This window comes from Prionailurus viverrinus, chromosome A1, assembly GCF_022837055.1.
Source record: "Prionailurus viverrinus isolate Anna chromosome A1, UM_Priviv_1.0, whole genome shotgun sequence".
Lineage (NCBI taxonomy): Eukaryota > Metazoa > Chordata > Mammalia > Carnivora > Felidae > Prionailurus > Prionailurus viverrinus.
In genome coordinates, this window is record NC_062561.1 from 198,275,135 (window position 1) to 198,287,747 (window position 12,613).

A 12,613-nucleotide genomic window follows, 5' to 3' on the forward strand; every position below is an offset into this window, starting at 1 on the left:
TATTTATTTTGAGAGAGAGAGGGATAGAGAGCGAGAGCTGGAGAGAAAGGGAGAGAGATGCAGGTTTCAACATTCTTAGTGTGGAGCCCGATGTGGGGCTTGAACTCCTGAACCATGAGATCATGACCTGGGTCGAAACCAAGAGTCGGAAACTTAACTGAGCCACACCAGGGCCCCTATTTATTTTGGGGGTGGGGGGGGGGAGAGAGAACGTGTGCACAAGAGACCCGCCTCAAGTGGGGAAAGAAGAGGGGCGAAGAAAGCCTGAGAGCGAGAATTCCAAGCAGGCTCCACGCTCAGCTGAAATGGGGCTAGAACTCCCAAACTGAGTTCATGACCTGAGCTGGAATCAAGAGTTGGACGCTTAACTGACTGAGCCACCCAGGCGCCCTGAATGTAACTTTTAAACTTTTGTAATTACTTGGTTAATTTGAATCAAATATGAGTAGAGTCTTCCTGATGATTTTATACTTGCAGTACAGAGTGTTTTTGTATTCCTTGTTTTGTTTTCCTCATCTGCCACATCAAGCACTCCTTAGCCTGTTAGAGCCTGTAATATGGCTTTTCATTCTTTAGTTCAGCAAATGTTACTGAGCATTCCCTGCGGGGAAGGCATTGTGCTGGATACTGGAAATGTAGAGTTCTGAACAGGACACATACAGTGGCTGCCTATGTTGTATTAGTCTGGATTCTCCAGAAAAGAGAACCACTGGATTATATATAGATATACAGAAATATTTATTATGAGGCATTGGCTCACACCTGTGGAAGCAAAGAAGTACCATAGTTTGCGGTGTGCAAGCTGGGAGGCCCAGGAAAACCAGCGGTGTAGTTTGGTCCCAAGCCTAAAGGCCCAAGAACCAGAGGCATGGACATCCAAGGACGTCCAAGGCATGGACATAGAAGTCCCAGCTCTGACAGAGTGAATTTTCCCTTCCTCTGCCTTAGTTTTATTCCCTTTTTTATTCAAGCCTTCCACTTTAGGAAAGGTGATCTCTACTTATTCTATTATTCAAATGCTAATCTTGATTCAGATGCTAATCTCTGGAGACACCCTCACCGACACCCCAAAATAATGTTTTACCAGCTATTCCAGCATCCCTTAGTCCAGTCAATTTGATGCATAAGATTAACCATCACACCAATCAAACTAATAGTCTAAAGGGGAAGACCTACATGAAACAAGTTTTCTGTTATTAACTATCCTAGGCGTAGAGATAGAACGTATTTGGTTGCTTTAAGCTGAACTGAATACTTATGATAGTTATACTGATTTATAGTTCTTGGAAGTCCTTAGGTATTGTAGCAATACCTATTTCATGGGGCACCTGGGTGGCTCAGTTGGTTAAAGCGTCAGACTCTTGACTTTGGCTCAGGTAATGATCTCATGGTTCGAGTGGGTTTGAGCCCCATGTCAGGTTCCATGCTGACAGTGCAGAGCCTGCTTAGGATTGTCTTTCTCTCTCTCTCTCCCTCTCTCCCTCTCTCCCTCTCTTCCTCTCTCTCTCTCTCTCTAAATAAACTTAAAAAAAATGTTCGTCATTTTATTTTCTAAGGGTTTTTTTATTTTCATAAAGAGATTTCTCAGAGAAAAGAAAACCCTAGCTTCAACCCTCCAACTATAACACTTCTAACTGGTCGCCATGTCCTTGTCTCTCTTCTTGCCCATGCCTAGGATGCCCTTTTCTACCTTCCCTATCAAAATATTATCCCTTTGTCAGGATCTAACTGGTAACAGACTATTTCACAAGGTTTCTTTGGAAGGATTTAATTCTTATTGATTTTTTGGTTTTCTGAATTATTTAGGCATTTTTTTTTTTGTCAGCCTCAGTGACTTGTGCATGTATTTTCTTACATTTCTGCTTTTTATTGTCTTAATTTTTTAACTAGGTTTAGTTTAGATATTGGTTTTGGAGGAAGGGACATGAGAGCAAAGAGGTGGACTTTGCCTTCTCTAAGCATCTTCTTCAGACCTTAAGGTAGATTTTTTTTTGTGCTCTAAATGGTTATATACCTTCAGTCTACTTCATTGATTGTTCAGGTAACACTGAGTCTGAAGGCATTGATTTGAAACAAATGGAAAATGAGACTCCTGCACTTTTTTTTTTTAGCTTTTCATCTATTATATTGCTTGGTTTTTTTTTTTCATGTTTTGAAACTTAGTAAGAATAAGGTCCAAATCAAATCAGTTCTTTTTTTTAATCTAATAGGTATTTGAGTACCTACGTTGTTTTGTGTACATCACTTTATCATAGTGTACTTACTGGCAACGTATATTATACTCACATAAAAAAGGCACCAGGAGGGGCGCCTGGGTGGCGCAGTCGGTTAAGCGTCCGACTTCAGCCAGGTCACGATCTCACGGTCCGTGAGTTCGAGCCCCGCGTCGGGCTCTGGGCTGATGGCTCAGAGCCTGGAGCCTGTTTCTGATTCTGTGTCTCCCTCTCTCTCTGCCCCTCCCCCGTTCATGCTCTGTCTCTCTCTGTCCCAAAAATAAATAAACGTTGAAAAAAAAATTAAAAAAAAAAAAAAAGGCACCAGGATATTGTATTGTCAAAGGGTTTGATTGTGGATATAAGTAGTATCCCAGTGGCTATGGGAATTCTGTGAAATAGGAGACCAGTGTGGAACAGACTACTTAAGGAAGACTTCTTTGGTATCTGGGTATTAAGATTTTGAAATTGAAAGTAGAGAGTTAGAAGCTAGTTTAGAATAGAAGTGGAGGGGCGCCTGGGTGGCTCAGTTGGTTAAGCGTCCCGACTTCCATTCAGGTCATGATCTCATGGTTCAGTTCTGTTCGTGAGTTTGAGCTCAGCATCAAGCTTTGTGCTGACAGCATGGAGCCTGCTTGGATTCTTTGTCTCCCTCTCTCTGCCCCTCCTCCCCCCCCCCACCTCTCTTTCTTTCAAAAATAAATAAACGTTAAAAAAAGATAGAAGTGGGAAACATGGAGGTGACGGTAGGAACTGAGTAAGTAGCTTTTAGATAAGTAGTAGACTGTTCCGGGCTCCTTATCCGTGTGGTATCAGTTTTTATTGGAGTTAACGAAGAAATTATTCCAGTGTAGTTGTAAAATAACTTGTTCTTAAAAAATTTTCTTTTATACTGGCCAATTTTCTTTTCAAGCAGAATTAATAATCTAGAGAAGTTTAAAATTTAAATGGTAGTGCTTATTTTTAGGAAGGTACCCTTACCAGAAATACAGGAATATAGGAACTTGAAATCATTTATTATAGTGATTCCTAGCCCTTGGAATCTCTAAAATTAAAAGTAGATATTCCTGGAGTTTTTGGAGACAAATTGTATATTTATCCACAGTAATAAAGCATTGGATAATTAAAACAGGGCTCCAATTAAAAGCAAATGTCATCTTTGTTGTAATACTGGTTATTTTCTGTAATTAAGCAAAAATGTGACTACTTTTTTAAAAAAAGAGCAAGTAATTATTGATTAAATACAACATGGTAGTAAATGGGACAGGAGTTCTAAAATAAAAGAGATCTTTGCTTTGTAAGACCAGTATAGTTTCCTTTATTTCTTCAAATAGGAAGTAGTATCAGATGAGATTAAGGAATTTGCTAAAGGTCATAGGAATCAGTGGCAGATAGGTATAGAATTCAAATGGTTAAGGTTACCTGCAAATTCTTTTTTTCCCAAAGTTTTTATTAAATCTCAGTTAACATATAGTATAATACTGGTTTCAGGAGTAGAATTTAATGATTCATCACTTACATGTAATACCCAGTGCTCATTACAAGTGACCTCCATTAATACCCATCATCCGTTTATCCCATCCAACCTCAGTTATCTGTAGTTAAGGGTTTCTTATGGCTTGTCTTCCCCTCTCCCCTCTTTGCCCCCTTCCCCCATGTTCATCTGTTTTATTTCTTAAATTCTGCATATGAATGAAATCATACTTGTCTTTCTCTGAGTCATTTGCTTATTATTAGCACAGTACACTCTAACTCCGTCCACATCATTGCAAGTGGCAAGCTTTCATTCTTTTTGATGGCTGAGTAATATTCCATTGTGTGTGAGAGAGAGTGTGCATGTGTGTATATGTACATAACACACACACACACATCTTCTTTATCAGTCAGTGGACATTTGGGCTCTTTCCATAATTTGGCTATTGTTGATAATGGTGCTATAAACATTGGGGTGCAGGTGTTTCCCCCATGAATCAGTATTTTTGTGTCCTTTGGGTAAATACCTAGTTGTGCAATTGTTGGGTCATAGGGCAGTTCTATTTTTAACTTTTTGAGGAACCTAACTAGAAAAGTAAAGCCATCTTTTTTTTTTTTTTTTAAATGTTTACTTATTTTTGAGAGAGATAGCATGCACATGAAGGGGAGGGGCAGAGAGAGAGAGAAGGAGAGAGAGAAACCCAAGCAGGCTCTGCACTGCAGCCCCAATGTGGGGCTCTAACCATGAACTGCAAGATCATGACCTGAGCCATAATCAGTCACCCGGGCATCCGGAGAAGTAAAAACTATCCTATTATTTGGGCTTAAGAATTTTGAAAATTTAGTGATATTAAATGATAATCAGCTTTTCATAAAGCCCTCTCTTTTCCCCTTTTGTTAGGTGGTATGGTCAGGAAAAAGACTACAATGTGCTAGTCATGGATCTTCTCGGACCCAGCCTTGAAGACCTCTTCAATTTCTGTTCAAGAAGGTTCACAATGAAAACTGTACTTATGTTAGCTGACCAGGTATGTGAAATGTGGATGAAAATAAAAATTGAGAATACTACTATTAACTGTAATGTAAATTTTCATAAACCAGAGTGTGTATAATCCTGTGTGTCAATCTTATGTTCAGCAAAATATATATATATATATATATATATATATATATATATAGGTTGTGCGCACTCAAGTGTACTTTTCTCTAACACAACTTAAAGATGTTTTCCTGTGGTCATAGGATAGAAATGGATTATATTCGTTTGTTATTCACCTGTAGAAAAGTTCTTTTCAAGCTGTTACATCAGATGCAGTCTGTTTCAGTGTAGAATATAGCAGGTTTCTTTATAAGATTTTTGAAAGGGCTCAGTATATATGGAGGGAAATATAAATATGTAGAAGTTTTGGATAAGTGAATTGGATGTTGTACATTATGTGTGGGGCCCTTAGGAAAGCTACATATATATTTTTTTAATTTTTAATACTTTTTTTTAATGTTTATTTTTGAGAGTGAGTATGAGCAGGGGAGGGACACAGAGAGGGGGGGACAGGATCTGAAACAGGCTCTGCTGACAAGGGCTCGAGTTCACAAACCTGTGAGATCATGACCTAAGCCGAAGTTGGACACTTAACCGACTGAGCCACCCAGGCGCCCCCTGAAAGCTATAGTTTTGAGGAAAACAGTACTGAAATAATTTATGGAAGAATTTTTGACCAAGTAAATGTTTCTTGAAGTAATGAATTCTCAGCCATTGCTAGTATTTAAGCAAAACCGGGGAAATTTTGAAAATGTCATGAATTAAATTCATGCACTGGCTGAAGGTTAAATTGTTTTAAAGCCAGGGTGCCTGGGTAGCTCAGTAGATTAAGCATCCGACTTCAGCTCAGGTCATGAATGATCTCATGGTCTGGGAGTTTGAGCCCCCAAATGGGCTCTCTGCTGTCAGCACAGAGCCTGCTTTGGATCCTTTGTCTCCCACTCTGTTTGCCCCTCCACTCTGGTTCTCTCTTCTCTCAAAATACATAAACTTTGTTAAAAAAAAAATATATATAATATATATATATACACATATATAGTATATATATTACATATTGTATATATATGTTATGTATGTGTAATATATATATAATATATATAAAGCCAGAACTTTTATTTTTTTGTCTTAACAAAATAAGAAAAATGATTTTAAAGAGTTTTAAGATGGGGGAATGATATCAGGAACAAGCCTTCAGGTAGTGGATAATATGGTTAAAGATGATAGGTAAATGTCAAGGAATTTGTAATTTTAAGTAGTTTTTTTAAGTTTATCTTTTTGAGGGAGAGCGCGCGTGTACACATGTAAGTAGAGGAGGGGTGGGGGTGGGGCGGGGAGAGGGAGAGAATGGAAAGCAGGCTTCAGGCTGTCAGGGGAAAGCCCAACATGGGGCTCAGTCTCAACGGAACCGTAAGATCATGGTCTGAGCCGAAATCAAGAGTTGGACGCTCAACCGACTGAGCCACCCTGGCGCCCCAAGGAATTTATGATTTTAAATTTTGGTCAAGAAACAAGGGCAGGAAAATGATGGAAATGTTTCAGGTTAAACTCAGTGCTGTGGAAGAGAATATTTTTAAAATTTAGATTGGATGTTGAAGTAAAATGAGATGGTAAGAGTATAAAACCAAAGGATTAGAAAATAATGTTCAGTCTCTGTAATCAGCATCGACATTTCCAGTAAGGTTAACATAAAAACTGAGGGGCTCAACCAATATTAGCAAATTACATTGTTTTATTTGTGGTATGATAAGAATTCAAACATTGAAAGGTAAAAATCCTTCTATGTTTTAAGTAACATGAGTGAATCCTAGTAAAAGAGTTTATATGCTGTAAGTTCAGTAACACAGAGGTATTCATACAGAGAACATTTATTCGGGGCTGCTGCTTTACTTAGCACTGGAGGATGCAAAGAAGAATAAGAACTCTAGTCCCTTTCTTCTAGGAGTGTAGAAGTTAGAGAAACAAAAAATACGATGTTCAAGATTTCTGTGATAGAAGTCTATATGGGGTACACTGTTAACAGAAAAAAAGTAGTTCAAGGAAGGGTGTCGTGAGAAAGCAGTGGTTTAAGGAGGTAACTGCTAAGTCTTGCTGTGTATATGATACATTAATAACACTTGAAGGTAAGTAGTTGGTGCCATTTATTATCTTTGCCGAACCTTTTCCCAACAAGTTAATGATCCTGATTTAATGATGGGTATCACTTAGTTAGGACAAATAAGTACATTAAGTGGGCTGAATGTTTTGTTTTAGTTCCGTTAATAAAGTACAAGTTGCTGCTATAACTAAAAGTACTGTTTGGACATTGTATACAGCTACTTCCTTGAGTATAAATAGTTTAAGCTAGAGATTACAAATTTGGCTTCAAGAGACACTTGTCAAGGTTCACAATCTGTATGGTAATAAAAGCTCTAGGAAAAATGGGGACAAATAAAAAATAGAATCCTGACACATACTACTGAGAAGAGCAAGAACATATGGGTAGAAAGGTAATAGTCTTTGGATATTGAAAACATTTTCAGATGCTTCTAAGTATCTTATAGACACTTAGACATATTTGATAATTTGAAAATTAAGACACAGAAGGGATTAAAAGTGATGCCATAAAGTTACAAGACAGTTTTTTAAAATTAAAATGTATTTACATAACAAACGTAAATAAAAAGATTGTTATGTGCAAAGAATTCTTAAAATTGACAAGACTAGGACAAGCCAAAAAAATAATGGACAGAGTATAGATTGATAGTTCATAAGATAGTAAATGAGAAGACTTTTTTTTTTTTTTTTTAATTTTTTTTTTCAACGTTTATTTATTTTTGGGACAGAGAGAGACAGAGCATGAACGGGGGAGGGGCAGAGAGAGAGGGAGACACAGAATCAGAAACAGGCTCCAGGCTCTGAGCCATCAGCCCAGAGCCCGACGCGGGGCTCGAACTCACAGACCGCGAGATAGTGACCTGGCTGAAGTCGGACGCTTAACCGACTGCACCACCCAGGCGCCCCAATGAGAAGACTTTTAAACCAAGTGTTAGGGAAGTAGAAGTGAGGTCAATACCTGCCATTGACAGAATTTAGAAAGAATTAAAGTTTGCCAGTGGGAAGAAGAATATTCTTAAGTACTGCTGGGAAATGAATTGTTAGAGCCTGTGTTGAAAGACATTCTGATGCCACCTATCAAAATGATAGCTGCTTCAACGGACTCTCCCTACAATTAATTGTATGGGGTTTATAGTCCATAGGAATAAAAGCACCAGTAGGTAAGAATTGATTGATTGGTTTAAATCAATTGGTTGAATCAATTGGTTTGAGAGAGAGAATGAGCAGAGGAGGGGCAGGGAGAGACGGGGACAGAGAATCCAAAGCAGGCTCTGCATGCTGACAGCAGTGACCCCGACGCAGGCTCCTACTCAAAAACCATGAGATCATGACCTGAGCCGAAGTCGGGTGCTTAACTGACGGAGGCACCCAGATGCCCAGATAAGGATATATTTAAATATATTAATAGCATTATTGTTTACAGTGGGAAGATACTGGGAACAATGGAAATAATTTAAGTTGGGATGATCGGGGAGAACCTAATGCCAAAGACCTATACCATTCAACTTGGCAGAATGTCCAAGCAATTAAGAAGAGGTTGTTGGAATGACAGGCTTCCTATTCAGTTTTTGAATGTGATTTGAATGTTATTACTGAAGTGTGGAGAAAAAACATGGGAGAGTTCAAAAAGCATCTAAGAAGTAAAACCCAGCATGTATATGTCCCCATGTGTTATGTTTATGTTGTATATGCTACTGACTTCTGGGAATGTTTGGGTTGTTTAGTTAAAAACAAGCCAACAAGAATAAAATGAATAGGATGCTCCCATTCCAATTTAAAACAGTAGCAACTTCTATCTTTCAGTTGGTCAGCACCTTCTGTTCCCAATTATATGTGTGTCTTGAGTTCGTGAATGTATGTATGTTTAAGATCACAGAAATGGATAATGCCAGGCTATTCTAACACAGGTTACCTCAGGTGGCATAGAATTGGGGTGGAAAGTTGATGATTTAGCTTTTCCTAACTGAAACAATTCTAAACTTACTATTTTATAATTTAAAAATTGCAAACATCAGGGGCGCCTGGGTGGCGCAGTCGGTTAAGCGTCTGACTTCAGCCAGGTCACGATCTCGCGGTCCGTGAGTTCGAGCCCCGCGTCAGGCTCTGGGCTGATGGCTCAGAGCCTGGAGCCTGTTTCCGATTCTGTGTCTCCCTCTCTCTCTGCCCCTCCCCTGTTCATGCTCTGTCTCTCTCTGTCCCAAAAATAAATAAACGTTGAAAAAAAAATTAAAAAAAAAAAAATTGCAAACATCAGTTCTTTCTGTCAGGTTAGATGATTGTCATATTTATAATCGTTAATACTAGAACATGCCAAAGAATGGGGCGGGTTTATGCTTAGATATTCATCAGTCTAGAGATATATGGGGAGCCTGGTTGCCCTTTACATTTAATTTTGTCTAGCACTGTTTTTGTGAATTTAATGCCTGGGATCTTGAAAAATAATTGAGATACTGAAATAATTGAGAAATAATGTGTTGCTTTCTTTTTTCACAATTCAAATCACATGATTATCTCTCCCCCCCTCCTTTTTTCCAGATGATCAGTAGAATTGAATATGTGCATACAAAGAATTTTATACACAGAGACATTAAGCCAGATAACTTCCTAATGGGTATTGGGCGTCACTGTAATAAGGTTAGTCAAATGTTCTCTGCATGAAAGAGCAAAGAGTAAAAACTCCAAGAATTGCTTTGGTAAACTTTGAATCTTTAAAAAGTCATAGGAAATTGTATTTGCTGTTGATGATTGCTTTAAAAGATTGTGCTAAAGGATAATCAGCTAACTCTTATTAACTTAGTAACTTGAAATAAATTTTCTTCCAACTTACCCAACCCAGGTTAATTATCTGTATGGAAATATAAAATTCCCAAGGGCTTTCTAATGAAATGTAATCATCTGTTATTTAACTATTCAAAAGTTGTATCTATTTTTCATTCGTTGAAATAGTAAAAAACCCCATATACATTTTTTCCTGAATGCTAAAATCAGATTTTAACCTTTGTCACTGAAGCGTGGGTTTTTGCAATATATGTGCTTGTGCCAGCGTGGGGACCACTGACCCATCTGTCACCATGGCGTTAACATTTGCTGACTGAGCATGATCATAATGAGAATTCTTCAGTCCTTGGATTTGTGTATTCAAAAGGTTAACTTTTGGGCCTGCTTCAAAAGTAGTTGACAGTTTCTTACTTGGGTGCCAAGTTGGGTGGATTCTCTACCCCTTCTCCCCCTTTTAAAGGAAAATATAGTCAAGTGAAATGAATGTTCATACAACAAAATTAGTATTCATTGGGGTCTCAGAATGGTTGAACGTATGGGGTGATTGGGTTTGAGCTAGTGACGCATGATTGCAGTTAGAAACTAATTGTGTTGAAATTTTTCTGCAATGATTAGTTTTATTGAGTGAATTGCTTTATTTATCGATTCAATGTTGAGCTCGGGCAGACAGGCAGCATTGGCAATGCACTAAGCATGTTATGATCTGATGATCTGATAGAAATTCTCAACTTCAGGACAACATGGGGCTTTTTGGTTTTTGTGGGGTTTTTTGTTTTGTTTTTGGAAGGAAGATTCCCATTTGTTTTATTAAGTCATTAGGAAGTGTTTGGTGTTTTTTAGGTCTGGCTATAAATGTTTACCTTTGTTTGCCTGTATGAATGCCAACTTGTAGCCATTACCATTAGAACTGGTGTTATTTGCTAATGCGTGAGACATTGATGTTGGTCTGACCAAGTTTTAGGAATTTAAATTTTTTTGTAAGCTAACCTTTAAATAATGAAAGGTGTGTATATCTACATATAACTTACCTTGCCATTCCCAAATTGCATCTTTGTTTATTTTTAAATATTATGTAGCTTCTCTCTCTGAAGCATCCAGGTTCTTAATTGTTATTGTAAAACCTGGTGGTTTAATTGAAAAAAATTTTACTGGTCTTAATTTTTGGGGCATGTCTGTTAGTTTGACCCTGATCTTTGGCCATTTCCCAGCCCCCCCCCCCCCCCCCTTCCCTATTTTCTTCCTGATAAAAGACCCACTATCCTCATGTGATCTTGTGTTCTGCATGTTGACATTGCAGTACATGGTTTTTGTCTTAAAATTAAGTGATGACCTAGATAATAACTCTTTGCTCCCTGCCCCCCTTTTAAAAATAGCTTTGTTAATTACATAGTTGTGTTAGGATGTCCAGTTTGCCCCATGATGAAAACCTTTTTAGGCTCTTGTGTCCTCTTTAGAGATACTAAAAAATATTGTGGAGCTGCTTGCTGTTAATAGATTCAGAGAGTCCCTAGGGTAGAAGTGCAGTGTTTCACTTAACTAAGATTCAAATTCTAAATGTTGTTCTTGAACATTTTAGATTAGTGTTTTGTTTCTGTAGTTGGTTTTTAGTGTTTTCTTTCTGTATTGTAGTTTGAAAAACATGCCAGTTTTATGAGACTGGAGTCTTTGGTTAGTTTGTTCTAGTAGTTTTCTATTCGTGGGAACAAATGGGGGGCTTTTGAGGTTGATTTTTTTTTTAAGTCAAATTTCTTACTTGGAAAATTGTTCTGAATTTGATATTTAGGAGTGACCACTCCGATCTTAGTGAATTTATTCATCTCTTCCAGTAATCAGCCCTGCATGCTTATGAAAACCAATTTTGAGGTGACTAAATGCCTTCTACCTCTTCCTTACTGAAGATTTTTTTCCCCTGTACAATCTTTTTTGGGGGAAGGGCAGATTGTGGTACCAAATATTGCAGAGCCAAATTCCCCATTTTTGATGAAACTATTAAAGAGCCAAATGTCACCATTGCTATCCCTGATTCAGGCAGTGACACAATATAGTGGCATTAAAAACTTGAGTATTTTCCAGAATTCAAATGTTCTCGAGCATGTGATTCTTATTTGGAAAACTGAGAAGCTACAGTGCTTGGTGGAAGAAGGATGGCATTTGGCTACCCTGTTCTTTCTCTAATGCCTCGGTGTTGCCTGTCTGCGCCGGCCATTGTTGCAATGTAAGCAATACTGTTTGATGCACTGCCACCCTCTATTGTCTGTTTAGTGTTTAGAATCTCCAGTGGGGAAGAGGAAAAGAAGCATGACTGTTAGTACTTCTCAGGACCCATCTTTCTCAGGATTAAACCAGGTCTGAAACTGTCTCCTATTCCAACCTCAATCCCAAATTCATGTGCTTTTCTTTTTTATTGTTTTCTTTTGATTATTTTTGTTTTGTTTTAATTCTGGAGAATGTAGATCTTGCTCAAGCATCTCTTACGTTGGCATTATTCAGACATACTTGGCAAACATATAACATTACTAAGATGTTTTTTTGTGGCTTTTGCTTAAAGCTTGTAAAGTGTAGAGAAAACCTAAATGAAAACAGGATTATGTTTAGATCTGTAACATCCACATGAGGAAATGATATGTTGGTCTAGTATTGAAATTCTTTATCTAATGGTAAACTTGAGCTAGACTTTAGTTTTTAAGAATGTATTTGGAGTTGCAGAACTTTTAATGCATGAAATATATCTAAATTCAGTTGCATCAGTGCTGTATGATGAATATATTCTGCCTCAATTCTCTTCCCCTTCCCTAGTGAACTTCAGGTAAGTGTAGACCAGATTTCAGATCTAGTGTGTCTAGAATTGATTTTACCTCAATATGTGAATTCTCCGACTTCAGCCAAATGGCATTAAATGCTCAAAGAGCATCATGTGCTCTGGAACTAGGAGACATTGCAGTCTAACAATGTAACAGTAACATAATTGAAGCACTTAGCAAACAATTACCATTAATAACATGCAAGATAAATTAAT

The 12,613-nt window shown here is 37.8% G+C and overlaps 1 protein-coding gene across 8 annotated transcripts in view; it reads left to right on the forward strand.

Annotated features, from left to right (window-relative positions):
• Positions 1-12,613, forward strand: part of CSNK1A1 (casein kinase 1 alpha 1) — a 46,912-nt gene that overhangs the window by 14,068 nt on the left and 20,231 nt on the right. For 6 of the 8 annotated variants that reach the window (XR_007149969.1, XM_047848644.1, XM_047848491.1 and 3 more), the window contains exons 3-5: positions 4,588-4,714; positions 9,355-9,453; positions 11,860-11,943. Coding sequence is in view for 7 of the 8 variants with exons in the window: in XM_047848644.1 (XP_047704600.1) it covers positions 4,588-4,714; positions 9,355-9,453; positions 11,860-11,943 (310 nt within the window). In the remaining variant the exon portion in view is untranslated. The remainder of the gene's footprint in view (positions 1-4,587; positions 4,715-9,354; positions 9,454-11,859; positions 11,944-12,613) is intronic. The other 2 variants (XM_047848660.1, XM_047848671.1) reach the window with 1 other exon arrangement.